General features: G+C 40.6%; 2 protein-coding genes across 2 annotated transcripts; both read right to left on the reverse strand.

The window, feature by feature from the left end:
• Window positions 1-10796: 10796 nt before the first annotated feature.
• LOC138878561 (uncharacterized) lies at window positions 10797-12260 on the reverse strand. The gene is made up of 4 exons (XM_070158250.1): window positions 11876-12260; window positions 11583-11812; window positions 11371-11462; window positions 10797-11175 (listed from the first exon to the last, which is right to left on the reverse strand). Exons 1-4 carry the CDS (start codon window positions 12258-12260, stop codon window positions 10797-10799), a joined length of 1086 nt encoding a protein of 361 aa, XP_070014351.1.
• A 4253-nt stretch (window positions 12261-16513) lies between these two features.
• Window positions 16514-17212, reverse strand: LOC138878562 (uncharacterized). Its single transcript, XM_070158251.1, has one exon. It carries the CDS (start codon window positions 17210-17212, stop codon window positions 16514-16516), a length of 699 nt encoding a protein of 232 aa, XP_070014352.1.
• Window positions 17213-18758: the final 1546 nt, after the last annotated feature.

Below are 18758 nucleotides of genomic sequence, written 5' to 3' on the forward strand. Positions count from 1 at the left end.
CTGAATTTTCCTTTTAATCAGCATTAGGGTTTTAAACCCTAAACTGAACCTTTTCCTGTAATCAGCATTAGGGTTTTAAACCCTAAACTGAATTTTCCCATTTAGCCAGCATTAGGGTTTTAAACCCTAAACTGAGCTTTTCTTTGCAATCAGCATTAGGGTTTAAACCCTAAACTGAATTTTTCCCTTAGTCAGCATTAGGGTTTTAAACCCTAAACTGAACTTTTTTCCATTCAGCCAGCATTAGGGTTTTAAACCCTAAACTGAGCTTCTCCATGCAATCAGCATTAGGGTTTTAAATCCTAAACTGAACTTTTTCCTTTCAGCCAGCATTAGGGTTTTAAACCCTAAACTGAGTTTTTCCATGCAATCAGCATTAGGGTTTTAAACCCTAAACTAAATTTTCCTTTTAATCAGCATTAGGGTTTTAAACCCTAAACTGAACCTTTTCCTGTAATCAGCATTAGGGTTTTAAACCCTAAACTGAATTTTCCCATTTAGCCAGCATTAGGGTTTTAAACCCTAAACTGAACTTTTTTCTATTCAGCCAGCATTAGGGTTTTAAACCCTAAACTGAGCTTCTCCACGCAATCAGCATTAGGGTTTTAAAACCCTTAACTGAATTGTTCATTTAGCCAGCATTAGGGTTTTAAACCCTAAACTGAATTTTTCCTTTGGTCAGCATTAGGGTTTAAAACCCTAAACTGAATTGTTCCTCTAGTCAGCATTAGGGTTTTAAACCCTAAACTGAATTTTTCCTTGGGTCAGCATTAGGGTTTTAAAACCCTAAACTGAACTTTTCCCCAGTTGGTCAGTATTAGAGTTTCAACTCTAAAAACTGAACTTCTCCCCAGCTATTCGGTATTAGGGCTCCAACCCTGAACTGAGCATTTTTATCTTCCTTCCTCAATTTTATGAACTTCCTGGCGAATAATTAACGAAATTTCCTAGTGAAACTGGGGTAGAAAATTTCGTCCGTTTGTTTGTTTTCTCCCGCAGGTCTAACCTCGAGCCACACGGATCGGGATGACCCATGAGATGAGTCTCAACGCAGAATCAAAAAAAAAAAGACAAAAGAAGATGTCCCGAGATACCGGAGAAAATGGAAGGCGGATCATTCCAAGATTTGATTAAGGTCCAGAACTCTGCCAGTCACGTCTCACTGAGTATCCCAGAGGCTAAACAAGCACCTACAACTCGCAAGCATCAAGATTCGGATCGAAGTCTCCAAGCAAAATCAGCTAAGACCCATGATCAAGTCGCAAAAGAATCATAGATAGGGATCTTGTAACTAGCAGTTGACATGCATATAAGTATTTAGTTCAGTTTCAATTTTTCTTTGGTTGTAATAAGGTAGTCAGTAAAGCAGCTGACAACAGCAACAGCAGTAACAGCAAGCATCGCAATCCCATGGTAGTCCCAGCTACCAAAGCTTCCCGAACTACATTGACCTGATTCCTGTTTAGACCGGGATATGTAGGAAATCTTTGAAGCAAAGATTCGGTCAAATCTTTCAAAAACATGCTTCACACGGAGCAGTCCATAGGCAAAAAATCGCTCATATCTGCTCACTTTATCTTTGCACGAAAACTCTTCGTGTTTCCGAACAAAGAGGGGCAGCTGTGAGCACGTGATTTTTGTCTTACGCGACAATCGCTCCAAAAAAGAAATGAAAAATAATAACAAATGGTCCTGCTGTACAATTTTCGGATTTTTATGTGGCATTTTGTTAATTATTTATGATTTTTGCCCATTTTATTTCATTAAAACAAAATACAAAATGTATGTGTCATGCGTAATTTGAACCGTAATCCGGTTGTTAAATAGAAAATCATAAATATGCATCTTTGTCCGTGACTTTTTTTTTTGTTTTGTTTGATTTTACCTACTTCAAATATTTTAATATGTGTGTGCAAATAATTGTATTAAGTGTCTATTTAATTTTAATTTGATTTACTTGGTTTTTGTTTTAAAAAATAAAATAAAATAAAATATAAATAAAAGATAAGTGCAAAATTGGTTTGAAAATCAGTTTGGGCTGATTTTCATTTTAATTCAAAGCCCAAACAACCCAGCCCAAAACCTGTGCTTGCCCCGGTCCGGACCAGCCTACTTCAAGGACGTCCAAATGATGTCGTAGTGATTGAGTCTGATCTGAGCCGTTGATCTCTGAAAGATCAACGGCCAAGATCTCACACCCCGTACCCACTAACAGACCCGATCCGTCTCACCCGGACCGACCCCAACCCTTTACACTGGAAACGACACCGTTTCCCGTTAGTTGAAGGATCCTAGCCCTTCATCGTGTCTCATCCAACGGCCAGGATCCATCTATCCACTAACTATATAAACCTACAACTATTATCCCACGCCCCATCCAAAGACCCCCCCCCCTTACCTTTCATCGTCACCACAGAACCCCAAAACCCTAGCCGCCCCTGTATACTTTCACCATGAAAGCCGGCGGCATGGACGCCGGTGACCCCATCCTTAACACCATAGAACCCCCTTGCCACCCTGAACACGGATCTGTTAACCACTTGGCTCGAATCCCCTCCCACCTTCTCGAATCTTCATTTGAAGATTCGAGTCGGAACCTAACTTACAGCGATTAACCCCAGTTTCATACCAGATAGTCCCCGGACCCCTCTCGTGACCAAACCATGCTTGGTTTGGTCCGAATCTGACCAGGGAAACACAAATCCCAGATCTGATGTTTTGAACCCTAGGGTCCTCGTGTCTGTTCCTTGCCTGTTCCGTGCCTGTTCCGTGCCTGTCCTCGTGCCTGTTCCGTGCCTGTTTTAAACCAAGAGATTAGGGTCAACCTCGTGTTTGTTCCGTGCCTGTTTAAACCAAGAGATTAGGTTTAACCCTCGTGCATGTTCCGTATCTGTTTAAGCCACAGAGATTAAGGTCTAATGGACCTTAATCGAAGTGTTTCTCGTCCGTTCAGCCTTAAGAAAGGCCTGTTCGAATTCAAGCTAAGGCTCTTTGATTTTTCGGGATTTAAGGTGAGTTTTGTTTTCTTTTCTTTTCTTTATTCCATGTGCTGATTAAAGGTCTGTTCATATGGCCGAATGTCGTGTGTAATTTGTGTCTTTGAATTTTTAGCAACTGTTAATTGTCCACCTTACCTGAACCTCTGTGTTTGATTGAGTCCCTCTTCTGTCTTTACTGATAATGTGTATATGTGTGTGCTGTGCAATTAGTCGAACCTCAATTTTGACTGATCAACTGATTCCTCGAGTACAATTCTGTTTAGTCAGTACAATTCAAATCATGTGTTCGATACTGTTAAATGTCTGATTTTGGCTACGGTTGTACATGTTATGATTAATATAGTCGAGTCGACATGTGTCGTCAATTAGTTTCAGCTGCCTGAACAATAACAAATCGATTTGCTTCTGTTAAGCATTGCCTGATTCAATTAGGAACTGAGTTTAGTGCTTATAATTGTTAATTTGAATCAGAAATTTAAAATCAATGTTTTGTTTAGTTACAGTTCTGAAATTGGAGGGCATGTGCACTTGTGCACAACATGTGCATTTGTGCACCACATGTGCATTTGTGCACAGCCTGTGTCCTGCATAAGGGCTTTTGAATTAAATAGTTTGACAGCATATGCTGTCAGACTACATTCTGCTGCCCATACTCTACTTTAGTTTCAGAAATAATAAACATTACTCAAAGTAAGTCTGCCAGGGAATATCATGGGGTTTGTTTATACTTAATTAGTTAAGTGGAATCTGAAAGTAGGAGAGCACATGGGAGGGGTGTTGTGAGGGTCTAAACAGGCTGTAAAAGGTTTGATTTTAGGTGGATAAAAGAAAAGACTGCGATCAGTTTAAGAGAGATCTGATAAGAGAGGGAGGAGGAAGATAGGGATACACCTTGAGAGAGATACACACAAAAGGGAAGCTGAAACCAAACAGAATCAGTTTCTAAGTGAGAAAGAGAGTTTGTTTTTGGAAATCAGGAGGGGGATTTAGAAAAGAAATTCTTGCTCGACTGGAAAACACTACTTTTCCTCATCCTTTCGTGTCTGAAGTCCAGTATCCAGTTTGTTTTGTTTTTATCAGATTTTAGGATTTTCCCTCTGAGTTTTGAAAAGATCAAATATTGATTATTGTACCATTGGTTTACTGCTTTGGTCTGTTGGTCTGGGATTGTCATTGCTGCTGTATTGCTTTGTTTGTTACTACCATTCTTGTGCTGCTGCTGCTGACTCTTCTGCTTCCACTTCTTCTTTACATTTCAGTATCCAGGTACACATTTCAAGTCCCATATTGGTGTAACTGTAACAGTCTGAAAGCATGAAATGAAAGTTGGAGAAGTTTAAATGTCTGTTGTAATACTCATGGCATGTTGATTTCTTTCTATATATATGATTAGTTTGTAAATTTCAATAGCAGGAAAAGATCAGTTTGGTGCTTAGCTGAGTTCTAGTCTCTTGCGTCTTAGTTTATAGTTGTTTGTTGTTACGAGGTATGTAATTGTACAGTACACAGAATGTACGGATAATTGACATAGCGACTGACCAGATTCCTGTTAGCTATAGTGATATGCATACGATAGAGTACTTCCATTTTTTTTACAATGATGTTCGGTTTTATTTTTAGTTTCCTTTATCAAAACCCGCTAGGCAGCATATAGAAGCGCGTTCGAATCCCTATCAGTAATAACACCTAGTAGTTAATTCCTTTAATCCAGCCTAAATAAGTCTAGTTAAATTCAATTCAAAAAATGTTTGGATGCAAGTATAGCATTTGGTCAATATCGCATGTTTCACAAGGTATGACGTCTCTCCACTTTGTAAATAATTAATCAGAAACTGATAGGAATCCGGATTAGGCCAAAGCATATAATTAAATTAGCATTTACCTTTTTCTTCTAGTTTTTAGAGACAAATGCATTAAAATATAGTCACTGTAGGTTTATCCTTTTAAATAAAAATGAGACGAGCCTCGACAAACAAAAATGCACAAGCTGCGGGGCCCTCTAAATGTATATATTAAAATACTTAGAATTCGGGACAGGCCGTTTAGCGAATTTTACGGCCTTCCCAAAATAACAATACGCTAGTTGCTTTAGGCGCACCTTTAATAATTTAACCTTCTTAAACACGGGTGCACATTGATGTGACCCAAATCCGAATCTCAACGGAGTCAAAATGTGTCGACGACCACGGGTGCATTGATTGTGACGTGGTTCGAGATGCATTTTCACGACGTTGCAATTCTATAAAAATAAATGATAATAATAAAAGCGGTTTAAACTTAATAAAAGCACATAAGTCACAACATGTATTTAAATCAGATATTTAGCCATTATAACAATTTAAGCGACCGTGCTAGAACCACGGGATTCGAGGGTGCCTAACACCTTCCCTCGGGTCAACAGAATTCCTTACTTAGAATTTCTGGTTCGCAGACTTCATTTGGAAAAGTCGAATATTTTCCTCGATTTGGGATTCAAGATAAACCGGTGACTTGGGACACCAAAAGCCAAACCTTTCCCAAGTGGCGACTCTGAATTAAATAAATAATCTCATTTCGAATATTGTCACTTAAATTGGAAAAACTCCCTCGCGCATCTAACCCTTCGGGGCCGGGCGCGCAAAAAGGAGGTGTGACAACTATCATGCAATAAAATTAAATAAACTTATTTTAATTGAACTAACAAAATTAATAGCTAACACAAACTAAGGATTCAGAAAAAGAAAAAGTCATTAAGAAACAAATAAATGGGAAAAGAAAGCATACTGATTTTGGACGGAAAATGAGCGAATAATTGAGATGCAACAAACGAGCCATTGGGCTTTGGCACATGGCTGGCCAGTCATTGCCGATGGACCACAATCTGGTGGTTTTTTTGGAAATGAGCCAAAATCAACATCAATCGGTCATTCTTGTTAAGAACAATAGACCAATGTAAGTTTTGGGTCAAAACTTTGAAGAAACGCCGGCGGAACAGAAAAGGGCAAAATTAGGTTTTTGGAGATTTCTCAGATTTGAAATTCAATGGATTTGGGTAGTTTTATGGTGAAATGGAGTGAATATATGAGGTGGGGGGGATGTGGTGGTTGTTTGGTGAAGTTTTGGAGGTTATTGGAGGTCGACCACCGCCGTAGGCGATTTCCGTCGGCGGTTTAGGGTGGAGGTGAAAGAGCAGGGTGAGAGATGTGAGAGAGACGGGGGCTTTAGGGAGGATCTCTTTTTAGGACAGTTATATATTAAATGAACACCTAGTTCCGAGCCATTGGATCAAAAGAATCCAACGGGTTTGATTGAAAGACCAAGAAATAGTGTCGTTTTGGGTTAGTGGGGGGCGGGACCGGGTTAGGCTATTTTGGGCTTGGACCTAGGTTAATTTGGAACGGATTTTGGCATTTAGAAAGGCCCAAATTCAGAAACAAAATCTTTTTTTTCAATTAACCAATTATTTCCTTTTTCTTTTGTTTTCCTTTTTTCTTTTTTCCTTAATTAAAAATCCTAAACTAAATTCCTAAATTAATCTAAAAAAAATCTAAAATTAAACTAATTATCAAATAATTTTAAAAACTACTTGATCCTAAATTAAAAGAGAAAAATCACTAATCTAAAAATTAAAAGGTAAAAATGTAAAAGTGAGCCATTTTTTGTGATTTTCATTTTTCAATAAAATAATTAATTAAAACAAAAAATCTAAATGCAATGCATGGTATTTTTGACATTTTTATGATTTTTAACAAGATTAAACGTGCACAAAAAATGCAAACAATTAATAAACATCCTACAAAATCCTAAAAGTGGCAAAAAATTGGAAAAAATCTATTTTCTTTGATTTTATAGGAACAATTCATATAGGGTAAAAATCACATGCTCACAGCTGCCCCTCTTTACTCGGAAACACGAAGGGTTTTCGAGGAAATATAAAATGAGCAATTATGAGCGATTTTTGCCCGTTTGAAACTCCATGAGAAGCATCTTTTGAAAAAAGATGACCGAACCTTGCTTCGGAAGTTGCCTGCATATCCTTGGCAATAAAGAAATTAGGTCAGTGTAGTTCTGGAAGTTTTGGTAGCTGGGACTACCGAGAAACTGTGATTTCACTGTTGTTGCTGATGTTTCTGCTTGCTGAGCTCCTTATTACACCGAAATAAAAGATGAAAAGCTAAACTAGCTAAGCCTATCAACTACGAGTTACAAGATTCCTATCTATAAACCTTTTAAAGCTTGATTTTGAGTTTTGGATGGTTCTTTCTGCAGACTCTGGTCTGAATCTTGATGCTCGTTAGCTATAACCGCTGGTTCGTTCTTCTTCAACTTTTCGAATCAAGGCGGAACATGCAAAACTTGTGACTTCAATCATATCTCGAGCAGTCCGCATCTTTTCTCTTCTTCTACACTTAGAGTTCAACTTCTTTTCTTGTTCTTCTTTTCTTTTATTTGGGTTGAGACTTCTTCTTTTGGTCACCTCAAACTTTGTGCTTCACGGTAAAAACCTATTCAGTCACCCAAGTAGACAACAACAACAACAACCCAGTATAATCCCACTTAGTGGGGTCTGGGGAGGGTAGTGTGTACGCAGACCTTACCCCTACCCTAGGGTAGAGAGACTGTTTCCAAATAGACCCCCGGCATCCTTCCCTCCAAGAACTTCCCACCTTGCTCTTGGGGAGACTCGAACTCACAACATCTCGGTTGGAAGTGGGGGTTGCTTACCATCAGACAAACGAATGAAATTTTTTCTGCCCCAATTTTCATTAGAAAAATTTTGTGAGTTATTGTAACAAAAATCTAAACTATTTCTTTATTGAAAGCAATTAAAATCGGGATTGTATATCCCTGAGAAAAAGAGATTAGGGAGTGGAGACCCTATATCTAAAATGCAATCAAATGGGGATCGGAGGCCCCAAGTTGAGAAGATTACTAGGTTATGCTGGAAAAATGACCGGGTTATGCCGGAAAGGTCCTCGGGTTATGTCGGGAAAGTCAACGGGTTATCTCGAAAAAGAAAAAGGTCATCGGATTATACCGGAGAAAGTCATCGGGTTATGACAGAAAAGAAAAAGGTCCTCGGGTTATGCCGGGGAGGTCCACGGGTTATGCCGGGAAGGTCATCGGGTTATGTCAAAAAAGAAAAAGGTGCTCGGATTATGCCAGGATGGTCCACGGATTATGCCGGGAAAGTCATCGGGTTATGCCGGAAAGGAGAAAGGTCCTCGGGTTATGGGGAGGTCCAGGGGTTATGCCGGGAAAGTCATTCGGTTATTCCGAAAAGGAAAAAGGTCCTCGGTTACGCCGGGGAGGTCCACGGGTTATGCCGGGAAAGTCATCGGGTTATGTCAGAAAAGAAAAAGGTTCTCAGGTTATGCAGGGGAAGTCCATAGGTTATGCCTGGAAAGTCATCGGGTTATGCCGGAAAAGAAAAAGGTCCTTGGGTTATGCCCGGGAGGTCCACGGGTTATGCCGGGAGAGTCATCAGGTTATGCTGGAAAATAAAAAGGTCATCGAGTTATGCCAGGGAGATCCACGGGTTATGCCGAAAAAGTCATCGGGTTATGCCGGAAAAGAAAAAGGTCCTCGGGTTATGCCGGGGAGGTCCACGGATTATGCCGGAAAAAAAAGGTCATCGGGTTATACAGGGGACGTCCAAGGGTTATGTTGGGAAAGTCATCGGGTTATGCCGAAAAAGAAAAAGGTCCTCGGGTTATACCGGGGAAGTCATCGGGTTATGTCGGAAAAGAAAAAGATCCTCGGGTTATGCCGGGGAGGTCCACGGGTTATGCTGGGGATCAACTAGGGAGTGGAACCCTATACTGGAAAAAGCTACCAGGTTATGCTGGCAGCGACTAGGGAATGGGAACCTATACTGGAAAAACGTAACTAGAGATTGGAGACCCTAGGCTGCTATGATTTTGAATTTTCTTCTTCTTTTCTTTATTCTTTCTTTTTCTTCTTTCACTTTTCATTTTATTTAGGAGAAATGAGTGAAGAATTTAAAAGGACTACCCTTTTCGGGTCAACTTTTGCTGCAGAACCATTTTGGTTTCTGCGTGCCTTGCTTTTAGTGCACCTGCTTCTTGCAGGGTTGTTTTAGACTGCACCTGTTTTCCTATTTTTAAATCAAAGAATAATTCGTCAATTTAAAACAGTGGTTAGTTTTGTGGCCTTGATTTTTTTGATCACTTGATCTGGGCTCGCTGGCTTTCTGGAAATCGGTCTCTTTTCTAAACCTAGGGATCTTGACTTTCCAAAATTTCAGATGGTGGTTAGCCCGTGTGGGGCTTTGGCCTTTTCATCTTATTTTGCCTATATGGGAACTTGACTTTGGATTTTTGTTTCAATAATTTTGAATCTGGAGCATCGGCCATCACGGCCAGTCGAGATCGAGTTGATGCACCTGCTGAGGCTGGGTGCTTTTCCTTGAATTTTGGCTTTTGTTAAGCAAAACCCTGTAAAACCAATCTTGCCATATTTTCTTTGTATTAGTTCGGAGGAGAATTAGACCGAAAGGTATTCAAATAAAAGTAAACAACGGACATGACAATGAATTTAAACGAGAAGTGTCCCATTCGGGGAAAGGAAAGAAGGACTTATCTGAAGTGCATGCAGACTTTAATAGATATGACATGCTTTTTGGACTAGATACCCGATCTGTGCAAGCCATCCAACTCTCACAAAACCCTTCATAATCCATATATCAAACCCAAGAAACCTTGCTAAGACTCTATCAGTGCCGATGGTTGTACGGAATTCTTTTTCCGATCAGTGGCGCCCTTTGCGGGTTTTCACCAACTGACCTCTCTCATTGTTCTTCTCATCATCGCCTTATAGTGCTCTTTGTGAGTTTTCACTAACAAGACTCTCTCATTTTCAATTTCTCTGCTCACCATCGCCTTACGGTGCCCGTATGGGGTTTTAATCAATAAGACTCTCTCATTTTATCTCTCATTTAATTGTATCAGATTCCGACATCCTTCCATTTTGAACACCTTTACCAATTGATCAGAAGGACTTTGAACAGGGTTTAGGGTATAAGATTGGATTGAATTACAACTTTGGAACCTTTCAAGCGAACTGTCACCGAACCATTATACATTCTGCCCTAGCTTCAACTTTTGGGGAAATGTGGAATTTTGTTTTGGTGTGACTAAACCCCAGAGAGAGGCTGTCTACGTATCCTTTCGGAATCAAGTTGAACATAGTTCAGGGGAACTTTGTTTTTTTGATTTTGTTTTGTTTACAAACGTTTTCGGGTTCCAAAGAGGGTAATCAAAGAAAGGTAACAGGCTCAAAGGGTTAGCAAAGGGTTGAAGCATTTGGGGTAGCGAGAATGAAAGCCTTTGTCATCCCAATAGGATAATATCGGTACCGCAGAAGGGTTAAACGTAATACCTTTTGACCGTGTCTGCATTGACAGTTGTTTTAGGGTCATTTCCTTCAATGTCTCCAAAGTACAATGCCCCTTTCGGCAACAATTTTCTTATAATGTATGGGCCTTTCCAATTTGGAGCGAACTTTCCTTTTGCTTCCTTGTGATACGGGAGAATACGTCTCAAAACAAGTTGCCCCACTTCAAAGTTCCTAGGCCGTACTTTCTTGTTGTAGGCACGGGCCATTCTTTGTTGATACAACTGCCCGTGGCAAACTACGGCCATCCGTTTTTCATCAATTAGGGTCAACTGTTCTAGACGGGTCTTAACCCACTCATTATCCTCAATCTCAGCTTCAACGATGATTCGGAGAGAAGGAATTTCAACTTCCGCAGGTATCACGGCTTCAGTGCCATAAACCAATAGATAGGGTGTAGCTTCAACTGATGTGCGCACAGTCGTGCGATAATGCAAATGGCAACTTTTCATGCCATTGTCTTGAGCTTTGAATCATTTTTCTAAGAATCTTCTTGATGTTCTTGTTTGCTGCTTCAACAGCACCATTAGCTTTGGGCCGATAAGGGGTAGAATTCCAATGCATGATCTTAAAATGTTCACATACTTTCCTCATCAAATGACTATTCAGATTTGCAGATGGCAACTTTTCATGCCATTGTCTGGAGCTTTGAATCATTTTTCTAAGAATCTTCTTGATGTTCTTGTTTGCTGCTTCAACATCACCATTAGCTTTGGGCCGATAAGGGGTAGAATTCAAATGCATGATCTTAAATTGTTCACATACTTCCCTCATCAAATGACTATTCAGATTTGCAGCATTGTCCGTAATAACAGTTTTAGGAATACCAAAACGGCAGATAATGTTGGAGTGCACGAAGTCTACCACTGCTTTCTTAGTGATGGCTTTGAGAGTGACTGCTTCGACCCATTTTGTAAAGTAGTCAATGACAACCAATATGAATCTATGCCCATTTGAAGCTTTTGGCTCGATTGACCCGATGACATCCATACCCCAAGCAACAAACGGCCATGGTGCTGACATAGGATGCAGTTCTGAAGGTGGTGCATGAATCATATCCCCGTGTACCTGACACTAATGACACTTTCGGACAAAACTAAAGCAATCCTTTTCCATGGTCATCTAGTAATAGCCCACTCGAAGGATTTTCTTTACAAGGACGTATTCGTTCATATGGGATCCGCATACTCCTGCGTGCACTTCATTCATGATCATTGCGGCCTCTTGGGCATCCACACATCTCAGATGGTTCAGATCTGGAGTCTTTTTATACAAGACCTCTCCGCTCAAGAAGAAGCCACCGGCAAGCCTTTTAATGGTTCTCTTTTGGTCTCCACTAGCTTGCTCGGGATATTCTTTTGTTTTCAAGAATCTTTTGATATAATGATACCATGGCTGAACATCAGTCTCTACTTCAACTGCGATGCAATAACCATGTCTTTCTCAAATTTAGATTTCTAATGGGTCAATGTGGATATTGCCTGGATATAGTAACATCGAAGCTAAAGTGGCTAGTGCAACAACCAACTCATTGTAAAACCGAGGGATGTACTTGAACTCGACGGATTTGAACCGCTTTCTAAGATCTTCCACATGTTGCTTGTATGGAATAATCTTGACATCCCGAGTTTCCCATTCACCCTGAGCTTGTCGGATAATCAAGTTTGAATCTCCCATAATTAACAATTCTTCCACATCTTGGTCAATTGCCATGTTCATGCCCATAATACAAGCTTCATACTCGGCAGTGTTGTTTGTGCAAAAAAACCAAAGCCAGGTTGTGGCCGGATAATGCTGACCGGTGGGTGAGATCAAAATTGCCCCAATCCCAACACCTTTTGCATTCACAACTCCATCGAAGAACATTTTTCAAGCATTGGTGTCTTCTGAAATTACCTCACCTAAATTTACTTCCTCGTCCGAAAAGTAAGTACTCAAAGGCTGGTATTCATCATCAACAGGATTTTCAGCTAGGTGATCCGCTAAAGCTTGAGCTTTCATTGTCGTGCGGGTGACATAGACTATGTCAAATTCGGTGAGCTAGATTTGCCATTTTGCTAACCTCCCTGTAGGCATCGGCTTCTGGAATATGTACTTCAAAGGGTCCAACCTAGTTATGAGGTAGGTGGTATAAGCCAACAAGTAATGCCTAAACTTCTGAGCGACCCAAGTCAAGGCACAACAAGTTCTTTCCAACAAAGTGTATTTGGCTTCATAACTAGTAAACTTCTTGCTCAAATAGTATATGGCATGTTCTTTCTTCTCGGTCACATCTTGTTGCCCGAGAACACGTCCAAAGGAATTCTCCAAGATTGTCAAATACAAAAACAAAGGCCTCCCAGGTTCGGGTGGGACCAAGACTGGCGGATTCGACAGATATTCTTTGATTTTATTGAAGGCTTCCTGACACTCATCTATCCATCTAATCGGCGCATCTTTCTTCAACAGTTTAAATATGGGCTCAATGTGGAAGTCAACTGAGCAATGAACCGACTGACATAATTCAACCTTCCAACAGACTCATAACCTCTTTCTTGGTTCTCGAAGGAGGCAAATCTCGAATAGACTTTATCTTTGTTGGATCTAGATCGATTCCCCTCTGACTGACTATAAACCCCAAAAGTTTCCCAGACGGAACTCCAAATGCATATTTAGTTAGATTTAACTTCAAGTCATACTTACGTAGACACTCAAAGAACTTTCTCAGATCTCGAACATGGTCGTCCTGCGTTCTTGATTTAATGACCGCATTGTTCACATACACCTCAAATTCCTGGTGCATCATGTCGTGAAAGATGGCAGTCATAGCTCTCATGTAAGTTGCCCCGGTGTTCTTCAAACCAAAAGGTATGACTTTGTAACAATAAGTGCCTCATGGTATGGTGAAGGCTGTCTTTTCCGCATATTCTTCATCCATCAAGACCTGATTATATCTAGCATAACAATCCACGAAAGACTGTATCTCATGTTTGGCACAGTTGTCAACAAGGATGTGGATGTTCGGCAAAGGGAAATTGTTTTTGGGACTTGTTTTGTTCAGATCTCGATAGTCAACACACACTCTGGTTTTCCTATCTTTCTTTGGAACTGGAACCATATTAGCCAACCACGTGGTGTATCGGACCACTCGGATCACACCCGTTTTTAAATGTTTGGTGACCTCTTCTTTGATCTTGTCACTGATGTCAGTTTTGAACTTTCTCTATTTTTGCTGGACAGGGGGGATGACCGGGGTAAGTTGGAAATTTGTGCACCACTAAATCAACACTTAGTCCTGGCATATCATCATAGGACCAAGCAAACACATCTTTGAATTCGAATAAAAGTTGGATCAATGCATCCCTAGTTCTTTTATCAGTGTGAATGCTTATCATGGTTTCTTGGACCTCTTCTGAACTACCCAAATTAACTGGCTCAGTTTCATTTAAGTTTGGCTTAGGCTTATTCTCAAATTATTCCAATTCTCGGTTTATTTCCCTAAAAGCCTAATTTTCATCGTATTCTAGTTCTTAATTCATTATTTCATAATTAGACAGTGCATTAGGATCTGGGCATGAAGTCCACGAGCATGTCATGTTATTTAAGTCTGCATTTAGAACTGAAAGAAGAAATAAGAAAAGTAACAAAAATCAAAAAGAATAAAGAAAAAGATTCATAGACGATGAAATATTAATTTCATTTCATTGAATTTGAAGATAGGCGGGTTTACATTGGAATTTAAAAGAAAATATTCGAGTTACACCCTGAAATAACTCGGAATGTAGAAAAGATGGCAAGACTAAACTATCGGGATTCCCACCTGACTGGGAACGGAGTAGCCTTCCAATTTTGAAACTTGGCATTGGGCCCCATATACTGCACCTCAGCAGTGCTTGAGCCTTCACTCGGCTGGACCATGTGAGCCTCATATAACACTTGCTTCATTTCCCCACAGATGTCCTCAATTTCTTCAGTTGTGAAGGCCTCATCTTCTTCCTCTATGTACCTTGGTTTAACAAAAGTTCTAGCTAGATGCGGGACCGGCTAAGGTAGAACCCACCCGTCATTCTTATGTTCCTTAGCCCATTTCACGTCGACTTTTGTAGCTTGGAAACCGACACCAAAGAAGATCTTACTGGCAATCAAGGTGATGGGCTCCGTAATGCCTTGCAATGATACCCCGAGCCCTTTCCCGGGCTTGTAGACATGCCTAATCATCTCACTGGTAACCATGATTGATGCGTTGGACAAAAAGGGTTGAGGACACGGGGTTCCTTCCCCACATTGGTCTGCGACCACAATCTCAAAAGTTTGGTAGACTATGTGCTCGCTACCTTCTTTAGCCTCCAGACATCTGACTAACGGATCCCTATAAATTGATTGCTCATCTTCTCCATGGACCATAATTTCCTGATCTTCGTATTCAAACTTAACCATTTGGTGTATAGTAGAAAGTACGGCCCCTACCGCATGGATCCAAGGCCTTCCTAGGAGAAAATTGTAGGATGTGTCCATGTCTAAGACCTGAAATGTCACTTCAAAATCTACAGGGCAGATGGTTAGGATCAAATAAATCTCCCCTATCGTGTCCCTTTTGATGCCTTCAAATGCACGCACGCAAACATTGTTGAGCCGGATTCTCTCAGTCCCAATTTCCATTCTTTGCAAAGTTGAGAGAGGGCAGATATCAACCCCAGATCCGCCATCCAACATGACTCTTTTCACATAGTATCCTTCATACTTAACAATCAAATAAAGAGCTTTGTTATGGGCAGCCCCTTCCAGAGGCAAGTCATTTTGGCTGAATGAGATCTGATTGACTTCAAAAACTCGTTCTGCCATTCTTTCCAGTTGCTCAACAGTGGTTTCCATCGGAACATATGTTTCATTGAGGGTCTTTATCAACACTTTCTGATGCTCATTCTAACTTATCAGTAGAGACAATATTGAGACCTGGGAGGGAGACTTCCGGAGTTGGTCAATTATATCATAGTCCGAGGTTTTCATTTTTCGGAAGAATTCCTCGGCCTCTTCAGCACTAACTGGCTTTTTAAGTGGAAAACGCTTCTGTTTGGCATTGTTCACTTCTTCCAGATTAAGGTACTTCCCAGACGGGTTTGTTTCATTCACTTCCCCCATGATTTCTTTTCCCTTGTACACCACTATCGCTTTGTTGTAGTTCCAGGGGATGGCAGTGCGATCCTTCATAGACTTCTGTGGTGCGCGGTTGATAACCACGAGCTCAGTCAGCCTAGGTTAAATTACTGGCCCCCGCGCCACATAAATCCCCTTTAGTACGTACATTTTCGGTACTGTCAGTGTGACCTTGTTCTGCTCAAACCTTTTGGGGAGACTCAACACAAATTGTTCTTTCCTGGGTGCCCTGGGAACATATAGAATGGCATCTTTAGGAGGTATTGCCCCGGTCTTGGTTTCCATAACTTTTTCTACGTTTTGAGGAATGGGATTGTTTATCTTCTCATCATTAGCTTGTTTTGCTGCCGTTTTAGGCTTCTTTTCAACATCGGCAATAGTAATGATAGCTTTCAAAGCTGGGTCAAACTCTTTGTCTTCATAGATCATCCCAATAACTGGCCCTTTGTTGTGAGCTGGTAATGGGTTGTTGGTTATATTGGGGACCTCTTCATCCCTTAACACTACCCATTTTTGTTCTATCACATTTTCAACTGCCCTTTTTAGGGTCCAACAATCCTTAGTGTCGTGCCCTTCTGCCCCTGAATGATAAGCACATCGGGTACCATATCGGTAGGAGGGTGACTCTAGATTTTTCTTGTTTGGAGGTACGGGCTACAATAGACCCATGTGGATCAACTTTAGGAAGAGGCTGGAATACGACTCACCAATGGGTGTGAAATTTGTTCTTTTGGGTGGCTCACGGGCACGGGCATTATATGGAAAATTAGTTTGTGGGGGATGAGGATTATATGGAGCTTGATGAGGAGGGTTATTTCTAGGAGGTGGAGCCCAGTTTTGGTTAAACTGTTGTTGTGGCCGAGCGTATGGCTGGCCATTCATAACCGTATAAAGCTGAGGAATCATAGCATAAGCCGCATCCTACTGAGGATAATAATGTTGCGGGGTGTTTGGAGGGAAGTAACCTCGGGGCTGACGGGGGTTTCTCAGACGTGAAGCCGCCATTGCCACTTCTTCTTTCTTTTTTCGGTTTGTCGCGCCCCCTGGCCGCTCTGGATTTCTTGAGAAGTAGCTCTTATAATCGACTGGCTCAGGATGCGACCCATTTTCAAACCATTCTCTACCATTTCCCCAATCTTTATGGCTTCCACAAATGGCTTGCCCATAGTGGACATCATGTTTTGGAAGTAATCAGCCTCTTGGGCTTGCAGGAAGACACTGACCATCTCGGTCTCATCCATTGGGGGTTTCACCCTGGCAGCTTGTTCACGCCACTTGACAGCATATTTTCGGAAGCTCTCTGAAGACTTCTTTTTGAGATTAGATAGAGAATATTTGTCTGGAGCTACGTCTATGTTGTACTGGAATTGTCTGACAAAATCTCGAGCCAAATCATCCCATATGTGCCAGCGAGATATGTCTTGATCCATATACCACTCGGATGCAATGTCGACTAGACTCTCTCCGAAATAAGCCATTAGGAGTTCTTCTCTTTCACCTGCCCCTCTTAATTGATTGCAATACCTCTTGAGGTGGGCTATGAGGTACCTGTGTCCATCATACTTTTCGAACTTAGGAGTCTTAAAACCAATGGGCAGATGAACATGCAGGAACATACATAAATCAGCGTAGGATACGCTCTTCTGGCCACTTAAACCTTGTATATTCTTGAGGCTTTGTTCCATGCTTCTCATTTTCCGAGTGATTTCCTCTTGCTAGGGATTCTTTGTAGCTCTCTCTTGTCCTGCGTAAACTCATACCGAGGTTGTTGAGGGCAGGAGTTGATGTTTTATACGTCAATACCACACAAGAGGGGGTGATTTGTGTGGTACCCAATTTTCGCTTAACTTGATTATAGAAGGACCTGGTTCTTCTATGTGTTCCAACTACTACTGTTTGCGGAATAATAAGTAAAGAAAATAAAGAACACAGAGATATTTACGAGGAAAACACCTAGCTCAAAAGGTGAAAAAACCATGACCTACTGCTCAGTAGGATTTTCCCAAACTTCTACTAAAATCACTGAGCCAAAAACTGCATTTACGAAAACTCTTTTGTAAACCTAGGATTAACTCTAATCCCGTTGTGGCACGCAACCTCAACTGTTGTGACAACTTCAAGTTAACTCTAACTTGAACACTCTAGGTACCTAATATAATTGTTTCTATAAAAGCTGAAAGGTACAATGTAAAATCACCTACTACAATTGAACTAGAATAAAAGATAGACACTTGGAACTTGTTCTTCTATCTAGTTCAAGTAGTTTCAGGATTGCACGCTTAAATCACACATAAATTGCTTGCAAAATAGCCTTGCTCTTTTGCTCTCAATGTAAGTTTAACTTCTGCTTATGTGCATTACCTGTAAAAGAGAACAACACTGATATTTAATGGGTTAGTAATTAGAGATTGACTAGGATTCAGATGCTACTCTTCTATCGTAGAAGAGTTCTAGTTGATCTCATACTCTAACACTATCTTCTTCCTAAACTATGTTCTCTTCATGTAAAGAGTCTTTCTCTCCTTATCCAATATGAAACCTTTTCGATCAGATTAGGAGATATTACTTCTGATAAGTTAGATTTATCTCCTTCACATGCATCTCACATGTTTGGGTTGATCATGGTTGTGCTTCACAAGATGGACCTAGTCCATGTCTGAGTTCTTTTGTCAGTCTTCAAAACTTCACTTGTACTTGGGTCAACAAATTTCCCCTTTTTGATGATGGCAAACTCTGTGCTTTTTTACTTACTTGGATCCTGTAAGAACTCAGCTTAACCACCAATACAAAGTTTAGAAAATTCACTTATCATTAAGGACCAGGTTAATTAGGTTATAAATATCACTTATTCAGAATATGTAAAGCACAATATCTCTTCCCCCTTTGGCATCATCGAAAAGTTGCATACAAAGTGTGAGTCCCAGATTTTAATAAGTACTCATGGCCACTGGGGCAACTGCAAGTGCAATCATGGATTAATCATCAGTAATCGAGCAAACATATTTAAACTATCAAGGAAATATTAACATTTAACAAGAGCAAAAACAGTAGATATCATTGATAGAAGATATGTTGCTACCACAACCCACAACCAAAAAGCAAAAATATTCAAAACATGAGCAAAAATAAAGAAAAATCCCTAATCCGGGTCACTGAAGGTACTAGACAGGTTCAGGAGATAAAGGCTAGAATTCCTAAGGCTTGGAAGAGCTAGAGGGTTGGTTTTGGGCT

Source organism: Nicotiana sylvestris, chromosome 9 (genome assembly GCF_000393655.2).
Source record: "Nicotiana sylvestris chromosome 9, ASM39365v2, whole genome shotgun sequence".
NCBI lineage: Eukaryota > Viridiplantae > Streptophyta > Magnoliopsida > Solanales > Solanaceae > Nicotiana > Nicotiana sylvestris.

Bases quoted from the DNA above. Each gene is read 5' to 3' on its own strand.
- LOC138878561 (XM_070158250.1), bottom strand. From the start codon at position 12,260: ATGTTCTTCGATGGAGTTGTGAATGCAAAAGGTGTTGGGATTGGGGCA. The intron at 11,463-11,582 runs GTATGCGGATCC...CATTAGTGTCAG, and splicing joins TGAATGAAGTGCACGCAGGA to GTACACGGGGATATGATTCA. The intron at 11,176-11,370 runs GTCAATCGAGCC...AAATCTGAATAG, and splicing joins TGGGGTATGGATGTCATCGG to TCATTTGATGAGGGAAGTAT.
- LOC138878562 (XM_070158251.1), bottom strand. From the start codon at position 17,212: ATGGAACAAAGCCTCAAGAATATACAAGGTTTAAGTGGCCAGAAGAGC.